Genomic DNA, 20824 nt, shown 5'->3' on the forward strand with positions numbered 1-20824 from the left:
TTTTGTAGTTGTGATGTACAGTTTATTTCCATTGTTTTGATTGTTATGATACACATGAGCACAAACAAATGTATTCGATCTCCTCTGCCATGAATAATTTAAATACTATTATTTGGGTATAAATGTTTGGATGATTTATAATATAAATCACCGTGGAAAAAAAAGAAGGGATGCACACCGGCGACATACCACTAGCGAGAAGTGTCATTTTGAGTTGGATACTAATCTTGTTTTTATGCAACTAGGGCTGCGGCGTATAGACTGGTGCCCTTAGAGGTTGTTACTACTGTTAACTTTGACTTGATGTCTCTAAAGTCGTGTGTGTACAAAACAAACATACGCGTGGAACTTCAGAACAATTATTATTTATGGCCAAATGAATTATTTTCTATCAACCATCAACCAAAAGTTGGGCTAGTTCTGTTCGTTCTGTTTGTTCAATTCTAGAAAAGGGACTGTTCCATAATCGGTTCGGTATTGTTTGAGTGTTTCAGTTGAAAATCTGCCACTGAAGTGTCGAGAGACTACGACTACGAGTACGAGACCCGTTTTGCACTACTTTAAGTGGAACTCCATATTGATGTCTAAAACTAAAGTGTGGACCTCAAAATGACGGTCCGAAGTCCAAATTCCGACGTGGGCCTAACCATGTGTAGCAGGACTCGTGTGCAGTTGCTTTAGTTTTTGTCAAAAAGCCATGAACAGAACAGCTACACAGGAGCAGAGTGGAGGTTTCGGTGGCGCAGTTTTACTTGTGGATGTTGTCGGTGAAAAGTTCGAAGGAGACGGGTCCGGCGAATCATCACAACCATATTCCTCCATGTCACAACTAAGTCGGAGAAATGGTAGTTTTCCACGAACTTCCAGTTCCAACACAGAGTTAATGCTTACTCGTGCTAATTATAACACAACTCAGGAAAGTGAACGTGCTAATAATTCAGAACTAATCATGGCTAGTGAACTATCATCCTGTGTAAGGATTGTTCCCAACGACGAACAGAATCACACCAGCTCAGCGGAAGATGACCCTCCCGTGGATTTGGACTCCAAATTGGAGCAGCAGAGCACTGACCACTGTCACGCCACTTTGTTGGGCCCAGGAGGGACCGGTGCCGACATGTCCACAAACATAAGAGCACAGAAACAACTCATTTTTGCTGCGGTCGTGTGCTTGATATTTATGATTGGAGAGTTTGTTGGTATGCCAAGAAGTGTAAAGTTAAATTTGACAAACTTCGAAATCCTCATTATAATGATATTACTACATGTATTAAAAATAGAATAGAAAAGCAACTAAACGTAGATCGTCGTAGAACTAGAACTGTCTTTAATTTATTTTTCTTTACAAAGTCTCATAAATAGTGCAAATTTTAGTAGTACTCCACACTAGCTTTTGGATCAATTATAAAATGATACAAAAGATTTACACTGCAAATTACTTCAGGCAGAACAACATAACTAATGATTTCATTTGTTTTCAATTGCTGAAATTCTAAATGAGTAACAGAGACTCACAGGGTATCAATAAGTGCAGCGAACGACTACTTTGCACCAGTGACCAGTTGTGGTCAAATTCCTTTTTTACTTCTGAGTGAATAAGATGTAGGCCTAAAATTCAATACAAGTTAAAATGTGGCGGTAACTACCAGCAAGTTTTTTTATTTATAACCATTATTTATATTTTTTAAAAGAGAATTATCAAACAAAAGGATAATTCATAAATACCCCAGACAGTTTCTCTACTCATATTGGTGGAGAGCGCGTCACGTGGGGGTCTTTAAACGGTTGATAATGACCAGTGTTTATAACCGGCTGGCTTCCGCGTGTCGTCGCGTAAGATTATCACGCGGAACACGCAGTTCATAGCTATGTAACAGCGCTTAATCTATTTCTAAGTGCGTGTGCTTGTAACCTATTTCTAAGCATACACACAACCCACGGGCAACATATTCTTCACAAAGTTTTTGTAAAAATATTTCAAACCTCAAATTTTCAACTGTCAAAGTGTCTGTAATTGTATTTCTTTTTTACTTTTTTTAACAAAAATGGCATTTATGAATGGGAATAAAAGAGTAGTGACTCATTCTAAAACCTTGCAGGGTTGTTACCGTGCATTAAAAGCCCTCCCCGAGCCTTCGGCTCGGGCTTTTATCACACGGCAATTCGACCCTGCCGGCTTTAAACGGCCGTGTAAGAACTTGTCTATACCCTTTTATTCCCTTATTTATACAATATAAACAAGATGTTTATTTTATATTCGAATAAGAATAGTCCACCTTGCTTATATGGCTCTCTTTTAAGACCTGTGTTTTCATATAGACTTATAGTCGACTATGATAAGATCGCTGTAAAATAGAACCATACTAGCCCAACAAGGTGCCACTGGGATTCAGAGGTGTTGTTAGATCTGAGAAGACCAGGAATTAGCGACTTTGAAAGAAGGCTTGACCTCCAATGAAGCCAAACGCCCTCTGCTGCTCTGGTATTGGCCTCCAAAAAGAACGTGTCCTTTAAATTAGCGTCAATGACGGTGTGGGTTGAACGATGACCTGATCGCTAAAAGATTGAGTTTCTGGGCTTTAATCACTGGTAACAGAATCTACTTTTAAGGCACTGATGGACACTTTTGGTTATTGTCAAAGACCAGTCTTCTCACTTGGTGTATCGCAACATGCATAAAATGACCATGAAATAATAAACCTGTGAAACTTTCAACTCAGTTGGTCGTCAAAGTTGCGAGATAATAATGTCACACGAAGTTGTGTGCTTTCAGATGCTTGATTTTGAGACGTCAAAATCTAATTCTGAGGTTTCAAAATCAAATTCTTGGAAAATTACTTCTTTCTCGAAAAACTATGTTACTTCCAAGGGAGCTGTTTCTCACAATGTTTTATACTCTCCATTGCTCATTACAGTATGTTTTTTTTTGCTAATGATTATTTTGAGTAATTACCAGTTTAGTGTCCAGTGCCTTTAAAGCCATTGGACACTTTCGGTAAACAGTATTGTCCATAGGCCCACACTTTGTGTATCACAACAACTGATATAAAGAATAACAAACCTGTGAAAATGTAGGCTCAATGGTCATCGGAGTCAGGAGAAAAAAACGGGGAAAATCCATCTTGTTTCTGCACACTTTGCCGTGTAATGACATGTGTTTAAAATAAATCCTTAATTCTCGACAACGAGAATTGATAATTATTTTACTGTTTTCTCGAAAAGTATTAAGCATTTCATGGAATAATATTTCAAGAGAAGTCTTTCACCATTACCTTCTGTAAACACTGTAAGTTATTCGTAAATCTGTGAACTTTTTTTTTTTTTTTTTCTGTGCCGAAAGTGTCCACTGTCTTTAAGAAAGACTTTTTAAATTAATTTGCACCTGTGAAGATGAAATTCTAGGCGTACAATGACAATGAAAGTAAGCTTACAAAATTTAAATCAAATAAAGAAATTTCCACAGATGATCATAAATTCATTATTTTATATTTATTTCCTCTTAATAGGTGGCTACCTTTCTCAGAGTTTAGCAATAATGACAGATGCAGCTCATCTTCTTAGCGACTTCACAAGTTTTCTCATCAGTTTATTTGCGTTGTGGATTGCACGACGACCCCCAACTTCACGTATGTCCTTCGGTTACTTCAGAGCTGGTATGTAAGAATCTTTTGGCCAAAATGACTTTAAAATATTGTTGATTGAAAATACATGGATATTAGTTGCGATAACGTAACCCTCCTGCTGATGGGAGGAGGGTTGCGTTATTTGATAAAATTTGAAGTGTGTGCATTACATGTATGTTGAAGTGAAAGGCCTCGCAAAGCTATCCAAAATGTGTTATTTATTGTTGATTGATTAACAAAAATAACAAACTATTTTGATATTTTTTTCAGAATCCAGTAGTGGCTCATGCTCGTCCAAATTCAAAATTCAAAGATTTTTACACAAAATAATTTTGCTGTCAATCAGTCCTATTTCACAAACTTTTCTTTCATTTTTCGGTGGAAAATTTGTGATCTCTTAGTAGGATTTTTTTTTTTTTTTTTTCTAGTAAGAGGAAAAACTAAATGTTTTCCTTTAACTACATGGAGATACCAGCACTTTTAAAAGCCTTTATTGTTTTGTTGTTAAACATCTTAGTTTATGGTCTGGAATTACTCCCGGGTGGTGAGAAGCAATTAATGTACAGTGTCTTGCCCAAGGACACAAATGTCACAACCGCGATTGAAACCCACAATCTCATGGCTTGGCCACTAGAATTTGAGTTAATTGCTCTATCCACTGTGCCAGAACCAGACTGGCCACGACATAATAATTTAATATTGAGACCTTGGATTTAATTGTGATCATTTTAATTTGAAGTGTACATGCAGGACACATGTTATGTACATGTATGCATAAAGAAAATAATGTTATTAGTTTGTTATTATTTTGTTATATGATGATTAATATCAGATGTGCTTGTTGCTTTTAGATAAGTAACAGAAACAAATTTTAATTTAGTTTTATTCATTTGTTATTCTTCAGAAGGCGATCAGAGCATACTGATCGAAACGTTGAGTTGAAACCAATGGTTCTTTTCAGAACCACCCCAACTCATTAGAGATAGTCATTACATGGTGTTATAGCAAACCTTTCCATATCGTATTTCCACCATGCAAAGTTTCAAATCCTACTCATTTGTTATTTTGTTTGATTTGATGTTTAATTTCAGAGGTTCTTGGTGCTGTAATAAGTAACAGAGACAAATTTGAATTTTATTTTATTCATTTGTTTTTTGTTTGATTTGACGATTAATTTCAGAGGTTCTTGGTGCTGTAATAAGTAAAGAGAGAAAAAATTTGAACTTAATTTTATTAATTTGTTATTTTGTTTGATTTGATGGTTAATTTCAGAGGTTCTTGGTGCTGTAATAAGTGTTTTGACTATCTGGTTGGCTACCGGCGTTCTCGTATACCTCGCTATCTTGAGATGTATAAACCAAGATTATGAAATCAATGGTGAAATCATGCTGATTACTGCTGGTTCTGGACTCGGCATCAATATACTGTAAGTTCAATCTTTCTGTCTGGACCAGGTCCAAATTTCATAGAGCTGTTAAAAAAAAACAGAAAATACTGCTTGACAAATTTCTATGGTGAGCAAAAATTGATTGGGGCACCAGCCACAACACTGCAAACTTAATGTAATTTTGCTGGTAACCTGTTTCTGCTAAGCAACACTAATCTCTGCTTAGCAAGTTTTTGTGCTTACAGGCTTTACAGGGCCCAATTTCATAAAGCTTGAAAGCATAACAAGTTGCTAAGCACTTGCTTATCAGAAACCGGTTACCAGCCACAATGCCTTAAAGTTTACTTTGTTGCAGCTGGTGCTCCACTTATTTTCTGCTTGGTAGAGAAATTTGCTAAGCAATTTCTGCTTTTAAAACCATTTTAACGGCTTTGTGAAATTTAGAAATCTGAAAATGGACAGGCGCCTTTTGAGAGGAAGTCAAGTTATCAAGTTTGTTCATGTTGTTAACACTGGGAAACGAAACCTTAGCGTGAAAACACTTCCCACTATCTATCTACACATTGTATCTCTGGTTTAAAGTATTTAGCTTGTTGGTGTTCGACTAGGTCTTTTTGTTAAAACCATTCATTGAAGTTTTCAAGACACCAGTATGGAACCTTGAAAGAAAATGTTGTACCAACTTTTATAATTATAATAATAAGGACATCTAATAATGCGCAAAAACATATAAAACCAAGGGCTGCTCATGGCGCTAATAAGAGTCCTTGCTCTATGTAAGAAGGAAGGTTAGTTAGCGCCATTGGACACTTTCGGTAAACAGTATTGTCCAAAGGCCCACACTTCGTGTATCACAACTTCTATACAAGATAACAAACCTGTGAAAATTTAGGCTCAATCGGTCATCGGAGTCTGGAGAAAATAAAGGGAAAACCCACCCTTGTTTCCGTGCGTTTCGCCGTGTCATTACATGTGTTTTAAATAAATCTGTAATTCTCGGTGTCGTGAATTTATAATTGTTTTAATGTTTTCTGAAAAAGTAAAGCATTTCATGGAATAATATTTCAAGAGAAGTCTTTCACCATTACCTTCTGTTTTTGGGCCCATGTCACATAATCAAGGAAGAGTTTTTATGTAATAAACAGCTACTTAGCCATCCATGAGCATGGGGTTATAAAATTGGCCCTCATTTTATGCCGACGCAAATATCAAGGTACAAACATTGTATAACTTCTGGTTCTAATTGTATTGACACTTAAGTCAGTTATCAGAAAAACAAACAGAAGGCGGCAATGGTGAATGCCCAGATGTAACGACAAATCGATAATCTATGTAAACAGCATCTTGTTTTATGCTAAGATAATGCAGTTTTTATTATCTTTTTGACTCAAGGCCATAAAAAAAACAGTTATTGGATTGAAAATGTAATGTAGAACAGTTAGGCATGATACTTTATGGAGGCAACATAGGCAATTGTCATCATGCCCTCTGGCCTTGGTGCCCTTAAAATGCTCTGACAGTAGAAGTTTTCCTGAAAGTGTGGGCCTTGGACAATACTGGACAATACTGTTTACTGAAAGTGTCCAATGGCTTTAAGCAACAATTTTCTGCGTAGCAGAAATGAGCAGGATGCCAGTCACAAATTGTACATGTATGTCGGGCAAGCAACTTGTTGTGCTGAGCTTAATTTGGTGTCTAAGCAGCTTCATGAAAATGTGACTCGCAACTTGTCTCATGTGACTCGACACGTAATAACAAACAGTCCAGAATAATGTGTCACATGTTTGATTACATCAACATCTCAACTATCGTTTTTGTTGAATTCTCACTTCCTGAGGCAACTTCCATGGAGCATTGTTTCACCTACATGGCGATACATGTAAATTGTATCAGAAACGTGGTTACCACAGGATGTGATACTGTGTGTAGGCCTGGCGTACTGAACATGTATTATTGTATAGTAACTTTGTTATTTATTATGTTTATTGACAGTCTGCTTACCAACCATGTACAATATACAGTGTGTACTATGAATAGTACCTTTTGTTATTTGTTATATTTATTGTGGAACTAGTATAAGCTGTTTCACAAACTGCTTACCAACTGAAAGTACCTCCACGTATAAATGTTTAAAAAAAGTTAATGGCCTGACGTTTCGACCCTAGCAGAGTAATGGCCTGGGGTTTTGTGTCTTCCACTATTAGGCTAAATGACAACACTACCTGACTACACACAAATGGAACTAGTACTGTCATTAAAGCCTTTGAGGAAAGTCTCTGACAGGGTCGAAATAGCAGGTTACATAACTACTATACAAACTCAACAAGCTAAGTACATGTTGTTGATAACACAATTAGCTTTTGGGGGTTTCATCCTGTGGTCAATTCATCCTGAATTCCGTTGATCTACAGGTTGGTAAGATCCTCTTTGTGAACACAATCCAACACCAAGGTAGCTCTATACAACCCAACCATAAAGGCAGCCTGTAAGCAGAAAGACCTGCTGGGGAAAGTAAAAATACTGACTAACAGAAAACAGATTACTAGCTAGAATTCCATTAACTTTACATTGTTGTGACAGATGCCCACTCAATTTATGCGAAGCAAAGAAACTTGTCATTTGGCAACTGCAAAACAGCTTCATGAAATTGGGCCCTTTTCATCCTGAATTCATACTGAATTCCATTGATCTACAGGTTGGTAAGATCCTCTTTGTGAACATAATCCAACACCAAGTTAGCTCTATACAACCCAACCATAAAGGTAGCCTGTAAGCAGAAAGACCTGCTGGGGAAAGTAAAAACACTGACTAACAGAAAACAGATTACTAGCTAGAATTCCATTAAGTTTACATTGTTGTGACAGATGCCCCACTCAATTTATGCGAAGCAAAGAAACTTGTCATTTGGCAACTGCAAAACAGCTTCATGAAATTGGGCCCTTTTTGGGGTGGTATCACATTTAAGAGTCCCTGCCTGTAGGAGTGTACCAAGTGGTGATTCATGGGTTCTCAGATCTTCTTCTAAAAAATTAGAGTGATACATCATCATACCAAACGAATAAATCAAAAATTTTAGTTTGCTGACGCTTTCGGTTTTGGAGTTACCAGTTATCAAAGTTTCGGCCTAAAAGCCCTCGAGAAACGAATAGTACATTCCCTGTAAACACAAAAATGTGCGCCAAGGTCATCCCAACAAAAGTAAAACATTTTTTGAAACCTCCAGTTGGGCTCATAACAAAAGTAAAACAAAATTTGGGATCTCGTTGGCGCATCATGTTACGCGCACCTGAACCTTTGACGAACAGTGCCCTCGTGCCATTTTCAACGCCTCATAACTCAGCGCGCCTATAAGATCCCATGAATTAAACAAGTTCAAATGAAAGAGCTTGCATCCCTAAAACAAATTTAAGCGCAAAGTGCAAAATTTTCTAAAGTATTGTCATTCCACACATTTTGGCCTAAATTGGCACAACATTCACTTTTTTCATCACTGTAACAGAGATACCAACATACACGATTTGGGCGTAGCAAATACGATTTCGAGCCGTGACTACGACGCTACGATAATACTCAATAAAACACGCCAAACAAGCCGGCCAATATAATTTTATTAAATCGTACAATACATGCAAACAACTAATGAACTATGAAGTGGAAATACAAATTAAGAAAAATATCAAAACAATTGTAACAGAAAAGAAAAAAAAACACTTTTAATTTTAGAACGCAGTGTTGAATAATGTACGTGTCTCGACGTAATGATTGTTGCGTGCCCTCCCCCGCTGGCTGGGCTGGCCGGCTGAGTGTGCATTTTTTACGCTAGTGCATTTGTGCAAGATCGTACCCATTGATCTCTATTACACGATGGGGGGAATAGTGCACACGTGCGTGGGGAATGAGGTTGTGTGTGAGCTAACGTGCCACAGTAACCTCATTCCTCATGTATCCACTATTATTGTGCCCACGCTGGCTGTACATGTACCTTATCGAAGCTTGGCAAAAAAAGTACGAAGTAATGGCGACAAAAAAAGGAGACCTTCTGAACAAAAATACCTTCAACTGAGTGGCCTGTCAGGTCTAAGCTAGACAGTTTCCATGTTTTCCTACCAGTAACGGTAGCCCCGATGTCCAGACAATGCCCAGACAATGTCCAAAATACGGACACGTATTTTTTGCCCAAAATCCGGACACGTTTTTTTTTTTTTCTTTTTTTTTTTCTTTCTTTCCTCACTCTCCCAATAGCTTGTTGTTGTGTTTCTGATCATTAAAAAAAAAAAACCCATATTCTTTGTAACCTTTGACCTTGGCAACAGTTACCAACCAACATTAAACTAACACCATTTGTAAAAACAAGTCCAGTCTATCTCTTGACCAAAATTCATTTTGGAGACCTATCCCCTTCATGGTTTGCCAACATTTTGAAATTGAGGGATAATTCTCACTTTCGGTTGCCACAGCAATGCATAAGTATAGGCATGTATTGTGAACTTTTGATATGTAATATTTGTTAGCGCCACTCAAATCCCATTTGGTTTTTGCTTTTTATGTGTTGCTGAGCATCTATATAATCATAAAACGCAGACAATTTAATGGGATCATATTGGCGCGTGGATTTCTAGACGACGCAAAATCGCCCGAAATAGGCAGTAGTGTAGTTTCATATGACCTTTGACCTTTGTTATATTGGTAGGCCAACATGATCCCAATTATTTTTCAATTGAAATCTGTTTAGGAACACTCAACTTAACCAAATACAAGAAAACATTGATGGGATCTTGTTGGCACAGATACTTACAGTGATGAAAAAAGTGAATGTTGTGCCAATTTAGGCCAAAATGTGTGGAATGACAATACTTTAAAAAAAATTCAAAAAATCTTTTGACATGCAAGTTGCAGAGATCCCAAGATTCTTTTTTCATTTGTCATTAGATGAAAACTGTTCCAATACCCAGTTGCCATAAAAACAATTTTTTGTTGTTGGCGCGCAAAGTTACGGAGGTGTGAAAACGCAATATATTGGTAAAATTTGAACTTTGACCTCTATTATCTCTCTGCGCCAACGAGATCCCACTCACTTTGCACTTAAATTTGTTTTAGGGATGCAAGCTCTTTCATTTGAACTTGTTCAATTCATGGGATCCTATAGGCGCGCTGAGTTATGAGGCGTTGAAAATGGCACGAGGGCACTGTTCGTCAAAGGTTCAGGTGCGAGTAACATGACGCGCCAACGAGATCCCGAGATTTTTTTTTTACTTTTGTTATAAGCCCAACTGGAGGTTTCAAAAAATTTTTTACTTTTTCTGGGATGACCTTGGCGCACGTTTTTGTGTTTACAGGGAATGTACTATTCGTTTCTTGAGGGCTTTTTGGCCCAAACTTTGATAACTGGTAACTCCAAAACCGAAAGCGTCAGCAAATTTTGGATTTATTCGTTTGGTATGATGGTGTATCACTCTAATTTTTTGGAAGAAGATCTGCGAACCCATGAATCACACCCCCCCCCCCCCCCCCCCTAATTTGGTACATTCTTACAGGCAGGGACTCGTAAAGCTTAATTCAATTCAATTCAATTCAAAAATGTTTATTAGAACAGGTATCACACTTTTAAAAGCACTGAAATGCACGTGTGCAAACATCAAATATGTTAAAAAAACACATCAGTGATCGTTTTACTTTGACAATCCTTAATCCGACAAAATCAATTAAAACATGGTGTTGTTGTTGTTGGAGTTTGAAGGGATGGGGTTTGAATGTGAGCGATGTGAACTTCTGAGAAACAACCTGCATTAAAAAATATATAAAATCCCTCGTGATAATCAACAGTTTTATTATTCCTTAATTAATCTCTACAACTTCAATTAATTGCACACAAGAAGAAGTGGTTTAGCACTATAAGACTATACCTTATTACCACCAAAGGTGCATTGATGAGCTTGTGTAGCAACACCTACTTCATCAGATGTAGTGATGGAGACAATCCAAGAACATGTACAAGCAAGTGATGTTTGAATGACTGCAATATTACAAAGGTTGAAAACAATCAAAAACCAATCACTAAGAAAACGATTGAAAACAAAATATGTACATACTTCAGTATACAAGTATAATACATTTATGGTTAACTTAAACTGTACACAAATCAGTATTTTGTTGTCTGCTATTTTGTATGAATGAAGGAATCTTTTCATCTGAAATTAATTAGCCTGCAAAGTGCGTAACAGGGTACTCTGTATGTAGATGATACTAAACAACAAGGGGCCATTTTCACAAAAGTGACTTTGCGACATCGCTGACTTTGCGATTAACTAAAGTCATTGCAGTTACAATGTAGAAAAAGGAAAATAAATGTTTTGTTCGAGGTTTAAGTAGTGACCTTTGACATGCATTGTACCCCACCGGAAAAAAATTATCATCTAGGCAAGGTGGATGGCGTTTCATGTCAAGATTTTGTTGCCATGGTTCGATTCAGAGGAATGTAAAAATTGCAGTTTTAATGTAAATTGTTTTATTCTGTGCCTTGAAAACAATACATGTAGAAGGACCACAGGCACTCATAATTTTAAAGTTCACGTGAAATCAAGTTCAACTTGTTTTATTAAATGAATTTTTTATTTTTTTTTTAAATTTGTGAAAAATATTATGTTGTTTAACATATTTAACTGATATACACAAGGAAAGTTTTGTCAAATTAAATGTATAAGAAATAATATTTTTTCTTTCTGACGACTGTAATGTCAAACACTGTGAACTGGATGAATCATTTGAAATAATCCGAAAGATTATTAAAATCCGAAAGATTATAAAGTGCTCATCATAAAACATTCTATAAAATGGTACGCTCAGTTTTATTACTTTATTAAGCTTGTACCAGCACTATTACAAATTATTGAAGTAATTAATATCCTGCTGATATACTTAAAAAGGTCAAAAGGAGGAAACGGCTTTTCAACAACTTTCTTTTTCATTTCTCAAAAGGCTTATTATAATGTTATAAGGCCTTAAACAAGATGCAAATGACATATTGTTTAAAGGAACACGTTGCCTTGGATCGGTCGAGTTGGTCTTTGAAAAGCGTTTTGTAACCGTTTGTTATAAAATGCATATGATTAGAAAGATATTTCAAAAGTAGAATATAATGATCCACACAAGTATGACTCAAAATTGCGTGGTTTTCCTTTTACCTCGTCGACTAACACGGTCATTTGTGGGGGTCAAATTTTTGACCCCCATCAATGGCCGACCGTGTTAGTTCGCAAGTTAAAGGAAAACCACGCAATTTCGAGGAAAATTTGTGTGGATCATTATATTCTACTTTTAAAATATCTTTCTAATCGTATGCATTTTATAACAAACGGTTACAAACGCTTTTCAAAGACCAACTCGGCCGATCCAAGGCAACGTGTTCCTTTAAAATCTGGGGTCGATTTCATAAAGAGTTGGGACTAGTCCTAAGTGAAATTAAAAACTTAAGGCTAGTCCTAAGTTAGGACAAGTAACTCATCCTACCTCAAGATTAGACTGGTCTTAACTCTTTATGAAATCCACCCCAAGGGTTATGTCACACGAGGCAATTTACAGGCAACCATTTCCAGGCAATCTCCAAGAAGAGAATCCATTCACATTTGAATGTTCACTTTTTGTTTCTTGGAGATCGTAAGACATTGTTTCAAAAACTACTCATGTGCTACCCAAGTGGTCTTGTAGCGTGCACTGCAGTTGGTTGCCTCCAAGTTGCCTCTAAAAGTTGCCTCGTCTGACAAGGCCCTTAGGCTACTAAAACTTCCTGGGGGCTAGTAATCTGCAGTAATACTACATGAACATGTAGTCCCACATACACCTTTCAGGAAAATACTGAATTAAAGCGCCTTGAGCGTCACTGAGTGACGGATTTGTAGCTACCCCTAAGAAGCCTTTTTCATGATCAATGTTATTATTATATAGGATTTGAGGCATTGCATGATGAGGTATCAATGTATATTTGGTTTGCGGTAACACCATGTGTGTATCTACTTGCCAGGTAGAGTTGTTCTTAGAGAACTGTCTTGCTTTATTCTACTGCCGCGGAGTAGATAATCGGAGGTTCGGGAGACTTCTCAGTTCTGAAAAGAACTGTCCTGCTTTTTAACTATTACCAGGGCGGAAGGTATAGAAAATAGACTAATGTTATTATTATTCCCTACACAGACTTGCAGCCGTGTTGCACTTCACCGGACACAGTCACAGCCATGGAGGTCTAGGGGGAGGGGGAGGCCACGGCCACAGTCACAGTCACGGCGGGGATCATGAGAGTAACGCCCCCTACCAGACTCTTCAAGAAGACCAAGATGATCAGCCTCTTAGCATCCAAGCAGATCCGATACGGATTGTGGATGCGGACACGGACGAGGAGTTGAATCCGGCCAAACCCAAGAAGTCCGAAGGGAACATGAATGTGAGGGCAGCATTTATACATATACTGGGTGATCTGATACAGAGCGTTGGTGTCTGTATCGCCGCTGTTATTATCTTAGTCAAGGTGAGAGTTTTTTAAAGGTTTTTTAAAGGCAGTGGACACTATTGGTAAATCCTTTAAAAAAAATATCAGCATAAAACCTCACTTGGTAATGAGTAATGGGGAGGGATTGATAGTATAAAACATTGTGAGAAACGGCTCCCTCTGAAGTGACATAGTTTTTGAGAAAGAAGTCATTTTCCACAAATTTGATTTCAAGACCTCAGTTTACTCATAGGGTGCCCCTTTACCAAGAAGACAATTCCTTGGTGCCCTTGCTCTTCCCAAAGTGAAGCATATAGGTCTGAAATGGAATTAGCTGTTGCAAACAACTTACCAACTAAAAGGTCCGATGGTATAAATGCAAAGTCTTCTTTCGAGAAATAATAATAATAATAATAATAATAATAATAATATTTGGGGGGCTAATCATCCTTACTCTCAGCTAATAAGAGCTGCAACGTGTTCGAGAAGCAGGCATGCAAGGGCGCCTTTGGCTGCCAGGGTCAAAACGTCAGACCATTAGCTAAGTTTAAAGGTTGAAATTTGCATTAAAATTATGCAATGGTTAGCAAATATTTTATTAGTAGCTGAACTTGGTAATTATTTTTGTTTTCTTCCACAGCCTGAATACAAAATTGCAGATCCAATCTGTACATTCATCTTCTCCGTGCTGGTCTTGGTGACAACAATCTTGATTTTAAGAGACGCTATCCAAGTCCTGATGGAAGGTATGATATGCCAGAGTTATAATGAAAAGAAAAGTATCGTAGTACATGTAGTGGCTACTTATATACTCATATCAGACGCTCATGGTGCTCCAACATTATTACCCCTGGTCACTGGCCATTTATTTCATTCCTTAAAGACAGTGGACACTATTGGTAATTGTCAAAGAATAGCCTTCACGGTTGCAGTATCTGATCATATGCATAAAATAACAAACCTGTGAAAATTTGAGCTCAATCGGTCATCGAACTTGGGAGATAATAATGAAAGAAAAATAACCATTGTCACACCATGTTGTGTGCATTTAGATGGTTGATTTCGAGACCACAAGTTCTAAACCTGAGGTCTCGAAATCAAATTCGTGGAAAATTACTTCTTTCTCGAAAACTACGTCACTTCAGAGGGAGCTGTTTCCCACAAAGTTTTATACCATCAACCTCTCCCCATTACTCATCACTAAGTAAGGTTTTATACTAATAATTATTTTGAGTAATTACCGATAGTGTCCACTGCCTTTAAACCCTATCATCTCCCAGGGGAGTATACAGCCTGCTATAAATATGCGCCACTCAGTAAAATCAATCACAAGAACCATCTCTGCCCTCACAGGCACCCATTTTACCCCTGGGTGGAGAGAAGCAGTTATAGTTAAGTGTCTTACTCAGGGACACAAGTGTCGCAACTCCCGAACACACATTCTGCTGAAAAGAAACACCAGAGCTTGAGTTTGGTGCTCTTATCCGCTCGGCCACGACACTCCACATGACCGAGATTCAAACCCACACACTCATGACTGAACCACCAGAACTTGAGTCTGATGTACTAAACTACCTAAAACATCAGCTCAGCCAATCAAATCCATTGAGTGGTCAGCCGTACCCAGGATGTTTTAAATTAAGGACCTACGCTTTTATTTTGAGCCCTGTGAAAACAATCTGCTGGCATATAATACTCAGGTGGGATTCAAACCTACAGTTGTGTACGAACTCGCCATTCTAGGGCAGATAACTATCCAATAGACCTATGAAATTGGCCATCTTGGTTGGCCATTAATGGAGGAACACTGTCATGACTTAAAACATATGTGAAATTTGCATCAGGGATAAAGAATATTTATTTTGGTCTTTACCCATACACCAATGTGTGTTAGCACTGTTTACGGGATAGTACTGAGTATACAGTGCTAACACACATCAGTGTATGAGTAAAATTCAAAATTAATACTGTCAAGTGACTGTAGTGTCCTCGTGTGTTATGTGGCGCAGTGCGCATTCTAGGCAAAGGGGCATTTACATATTAATCATCAATTTTACAAGCAGACTTTCAAAGTGGCAAGCAATCAGACAGTTGCCGATGGTAACTTTGGGGTCAATAGTGTCATCCCTTATATCTATGATTTTTTTTTTTCTTCCTCTATTGCAGGTGTTCCAAAACACATAAACATTAAAAATTTAAGAGCTGATTTGAAGAGTTTACCGCATGTAAGAATGGCCCATGGTCTTCATGTGTGGTCGTTGACGACAAATCAGGCTGCAATGGCCGTCCACCTGTGTGTTGGTAAGTGAAACATCTTTTGTTAGGTACAGACCTACCGTCAATTTGCAGTTTAAAGGCAAAGTCCTCCTTTGTTTTTTTTGGACCTTTGCGATTGTTTTTATCCTACACATATGTACATTTATGGGCATGTCTATGCATTTAAATCGAGAACTTTAGCAAAAGGGATCCAGGGAAAAGTCACACCGAGGACAACCTTGATTCGATTTTGTTTACAGAACCAATGGGGACTTCTGAAAAACAATGGGAGAACTATAGAGAAGTTCCCGGTTGACACCATAAACACAGCTGTGTGTACATGTAGATGTACGTGTATACAATCAAACTAATGGTGATAGTCTCATTTCTAAAGGTGGGCGTGTTTTTTTGAGATATCTCTAAAAAAAAATCCTTAGAGAATATGCCCACTCATAAAGAATAATCCCTTAATCTCGGATTCAAATTTGGGGGCATAAAAACTGATACATGTATGTCTTACACACCCACTTCAAAGTGAAACAGTCCCCAGAAAGCTTTATTGTATCGAAAGCTCCTGTAAGCTTCTAATCGCAATCTTTTATTGCCATTAGATTTAAGAGTGATAACCACACAAATACCTTCTCTGCATGCTGGTATGGTTTTCACTTGATCGTGTCAAGTCGGATGAGGTGTATGCAGCTTTAGTGATCTATTTATAGAATATGAGGTCACGGTTCTACGCGAGATCTCAATGTACAAGAGCTCGGTTAATTTGGATTGCTTTTTTAACATTGATGACTTAACGACAAACGTAGGTAATATCGATCAACTTTTCAAAAAAGCTAGTCAATGTATTGTGTTGAGCAGAAATAGAATGAACGTACATGTGATCAATAAGAATCTAACAATTTTACAATAATAATATTAGTGGCTTCTTAGGGTCATATTACTAGAGGCAATTTACGTGCAACCTGTTCCAGGCAATCTCCAAGGAGAAAAGGCATTCCCATTTGAATGCGATTATTTTTCTTTTGTGGATCGTAAGACAGTGTTATAAAATTGACTCATGTGCTACCAAAGTGGTCCTGTAGCATGCTCTGAGTTGATTGCCTCCAAGACGCCTGCAAAAGTTGCCTCCTGTGACAAGGACCTTATAACATCGCTCAAATCCATCACCCGGGGACACTGATGGCGCTCCAACATTGTTAGCCCAGTCATTGGGACATTTTTATTTCATTCCTTAAACCATCTCAGAGCTCCAAGTTAAATCAATCTTAAGAACCATCATTACCCTCACATGTACCCATTTACCCCTGGGTGGAGAGAGGAAATTATGGTTTTGCAAAGACACAAGTTTCATGATAGGGATTCAAACCCACACCCTCATGACTTAACTACCAGAATTTGAGTCTTTTTTCAAAGGACTAAATCGCTTCTCTCTTCAGCTTAGGAAAAGGTGTCTGTTGGCCTCCGTGGAAACCGCGTCCCCATTCAAATATGTTCGTAGCTAGTTGCGCTGCCTAATGAGGGTAATTGGGTCTCAGAATCCATCATTGGGTCTCAGAATCCATCACTGCAATAACCTATCTTTCTTAAAGTTTGTATGTATACTCGGCACCATGAGTACCTTGTTTGGTAGATTCGTGCGCTGTATATGACTTCGATATTATCAATGAAGTGGAATTTGGACATGTTCCTGAGTTGATCCTTCCAGCGTAATGGACCAAATACCATTCTTGAATCAATCAATCAATCAATGACGTAAAGCGCTCACCTCTCACCTAGGTGACCCTGGTTCGATTCCAGGCCAGGGCCATATTTTATGTGAGTTGAGTTGTGCGTTGGTACTCTGCTGTGCCACAAGGGTTTTCCCAGACCATCCGGTTTTCCTCCCTTGGCTCCACTTTCGATCTTGGCTGTGCTCCGTAGTCATAATGGGTTGATGTGGCTGTCAGCAAAAGGCGTCCTTGCATGCCTGCTTCTCGAACACGTTGCAGCCGCATCCTTCGCAATTCAGCTTTTAGCAACGATAAAGGATGATTAGCCCCCCAAATTGTTAAATTATTATCAATCAAAAACAAAAACTGGTATAACTGTAGACTGACTCAAATGTAACAATATATCTGTTTTTGTTTTATTTTTCCAGATGCAGGGACAGATAGTGAACAGACTCTTCAAGAAGCGTCTCATCTGATCCGAAACAAGTACAACATCGTCTTCTCCACGATCCAAGTAGAGCATTACAAACCAGACATCATGAACAACTGCGGCCGATGTCGGGAGCCAACAATATAGAACTCAATCATGGTACATGTACATCATCCTTCAAAGCCTGGTTCAGACTTCATGCAAAATACATGTAATAATATCTAGGAGAAGACTCTAGACTCATGGATATAATTTGACTTGAATGATGAAGATTGCATGTAGCATTGTCTGGCAATCTCTTTGGAACAGCCTCCCATTTCAACTCAGATAAGCAGATATTTGGTCTCAATTTAAAACACATCTCAAAACCTGTCTATTGTGTGGAAATCATAGATTTGCTCTTTGGTTGTTTTTGTGTATTTGGCAGTGTTCTTGGTTTTTTTTTTGCGTCATGAGTGTCATCCTTGACAGACATGGTGCTCTATAAATGTTCAATATTATTATTATAATTATCAATTAATTGAATAATCAATGTCATACTTTGAAAAGGACAGTGAATTGAACAAATTATAATTTGGATATTTAAAAGTCAGACTTTTTTTTTTAAGCAGTTGGTATAGCAACTGCTCACTGACCAAAATGATTAGCCTTCGAGAAAGACTCTGCTAGGGTCGAAACGTCAGGCCATTAACTATTTTTTGCATTTATACTCTCGGTCCATTTGGTTGGTAAGTTGTTTGCAACAGCTAATTCTATTTTCTCAAAATGATTTGTGTTAAAGGCGGAAAACAAGGCGATGGTTTTCATGTTTTAAACCCATGCAGAGTCTTCCTCAAAGGCTAAAATGAGAAAGATGTTGCTTGGGTTGAAGCATAGGGATGTTGCCACGCCCAGCATCTAACATCAATAAGAATGTATTTCTATCAGCAGCTTGTTTCTTGAAAATCCAACCACTGGACCAACTGACCCAGCAACTTGTTTCGTGTATCATTTCTTAAGACATCTCAGCTTCTTTATGAGTATGCAGCCTGTGGTGCTAAGTATGTAGCGCATCAATCTAAATCAATCACAAGAACCATCACTGCCCTTACATGTACCCATTTACCCCTGGGTGAAGAGGAACAATTAAAGCAAATGTCTTGCTCAAGCACACAAGTGTCATTACTGGGATTCGAACCCACGTTATTTGGACTAAAGTTTGCAATTTGGGGATACAATTTTATCCCAAGGACAATCAATGCATCTGCAATGTGAGCCTCAAGAGCTTGTTTCATGGACCAATATTTGTAGGCAACTTGTAGGCCCAATCTCATTGCGCTGCTTAATGTTTCTGCTGACTGTACCAGAACAGGCAACTTCGAGGCCCAGTCTCATTGCGCTGCTTAATGGTTAGCACTATTTCTGCTGACTGTACTGGAACAATTTGCTTAGGTGTGTAAATGATTTCACATGTACAGCGGTTCTATGAACTGCATGGAAAAGGAACACTTCTGCAGCACAAGCGGCAGTTTTCTTTCCAAGTTGTATGAATCCAAAATATACATAACATTTATGAAAATTAAAACGTTGGGTTTTTCCTCCTTTGAGATTACCTGAATCTAGCTGCTTGTAAATTGGCATATTATTATGTGACATGGCCCTTAGGAAGCTTGTACAGAACCCTTTATTTGAGCACAATTAAATACTTAAAATTCAATTATTTTAAGCTCAGATTTGTAATTGATTTAAAAATGATGTACATTTTGAGCAATAACGGTACCTATGCAATTATAAAATACAAAGTTTCTCATGTAGTTTCTAATGTAGTCAGTGCACAGTAACAAAGACAAGGGTGCTGTCCTTGAGTACTATCATGATAATACATCGTGGTTCTTTTCTTGTTAGGAGAACCTTATTTTATAAGCCTGCAGGAGACACAATTTTTTTTTTATCGGTATTATTTTAATTGTCTTTCAGAAGTGCAGGCATAACTAATCTTCTACGCAACCTGTGTCAATAAAAAAAAATTTTTTGTTTGGTACTATTTAGAGAAGACTGGCGTTACTGATTAGCGGAAAAGAAGATTTTCAGGTGCTAACTTGTTAGTACATGTACCAAGATCACTATTAAAGGGGATATATAAGTTTGGTTATCACTCTAAACATTAATGGCAATATTAAGTTACTTGGTTAGAGAACTACAGCAGCTTTGGACAATATTGGATTGTATAAAGCATTTTGAGAAAAGTTTACTTTAAAGTAATGTGGTTGTGGAAAACTAACATAGTATTTTATCCCTAATTTTGAATCTGAGAAACATATCTGTCAGATATGTTTCTCAGATTTATTCCAATTATGCTTTATTCTTCCTTGGTGGACATAGTCGCACCAGATTTTCAGCGCTATCTCAAAAAATGGGACCACCCTTTGAAATGAAATTTGCATGTTAGTTTTATTGCATACATCTACCTACATTTTTTTTTAATGGTTAAACCAGTCGATGGTTGAAAAAGACAATGTATACAAAAATATTTTACTTTGGCTTTAAAGGCAGTTTGTTCAAGCAAGCAAACAATGGTCAGTGTGAACATGAAGTACTTTGGGGAAGTATTTTAATTAATTTTGTGAAGTCTATACAAAACTATGTAGATTATTTAAGACAACACTTATAAAAAATAGTGAAAAAATTTATCTCCAACTGGAAGTTAAAAGTTACACTCCCTTGAAAATATGTTTATAATTAGCTTTTCCGTAAAAAACTAATGCATTACTCTACAAAACTTGTTGGTGGTTTTACAGTTGCTTCATGTCTTTTCAATTTATGTTTTTCGTGTTGAAATGTTATTTCTTTGGCAATTTAATTGATCGTGGTGCAAAGTACACTTTGAAATTATTTATAATTATTTTGTAAATTATGATGATGAATGATAAATGAAATAAAGAAATGCTTATAACT

General features: G+C 37.5%; 1 protein-coding gene across 1 annotated transcript; it reads left to right on the forward strand.

The window, feature by feature from the left end:
* The first annotated feature begins 315 nt into the window (after positions 1–315).
* LOC117288242 (zinc transporter 2-like) lies at positions 316–20824 on the forward strand. The gene is made up of 7 exons (XM_033769020.1): positions 316–1199; positions 3507–3653; positions 4896–5049; positions 13195–13525; positions 14127–14232; positions 15653–15787; positions 17889–20824. The coding sequence occupies exons 1-7, from the start codon at positions 698–700 to the stop codon at positions 18035–18037; spliced, it is 1524 nt and encodes a 507-aa protein (XP_033624911.1). The 5' UTR covers positions 316–697; the 3' UTR covers positions 18038–20824.

This window comes from Asterias rubens, chromosome 3 (assembly GCF_902459465.1).
Source record: "Asterias rubens chromosome 3, eAstRub1.3, whole genome shotgun sequence".
NCBI lineage: Eukaryota > Metazoa > Echinodermata > Asteroidea > Forcipulatida > Asteriidae > Asterias > Asterias rubens.

Coding starts and splice junctions, on each gene's coding strand:
- LOC117288242 (XM_033769020.1), top strand. CDS start 698: ATGAACAGAACAGCTACACAGGAGCAGAGTGGAGGTTTCGGTGGCGCA. Junction 5,050..13,194: donor GGACTCGGCATCAATATACT/GTAAGTTCAATC, acceptor TTCCCTACACAG/ACTTGCAGCCGTGTTGCACT. Junction 14,233..15,652: donor TATCCAAGTCCTGATGGAAG/GTATGATATGCC, acceptor CCTCTATTGCAG/GTGTTCCAAAACACATAAAC.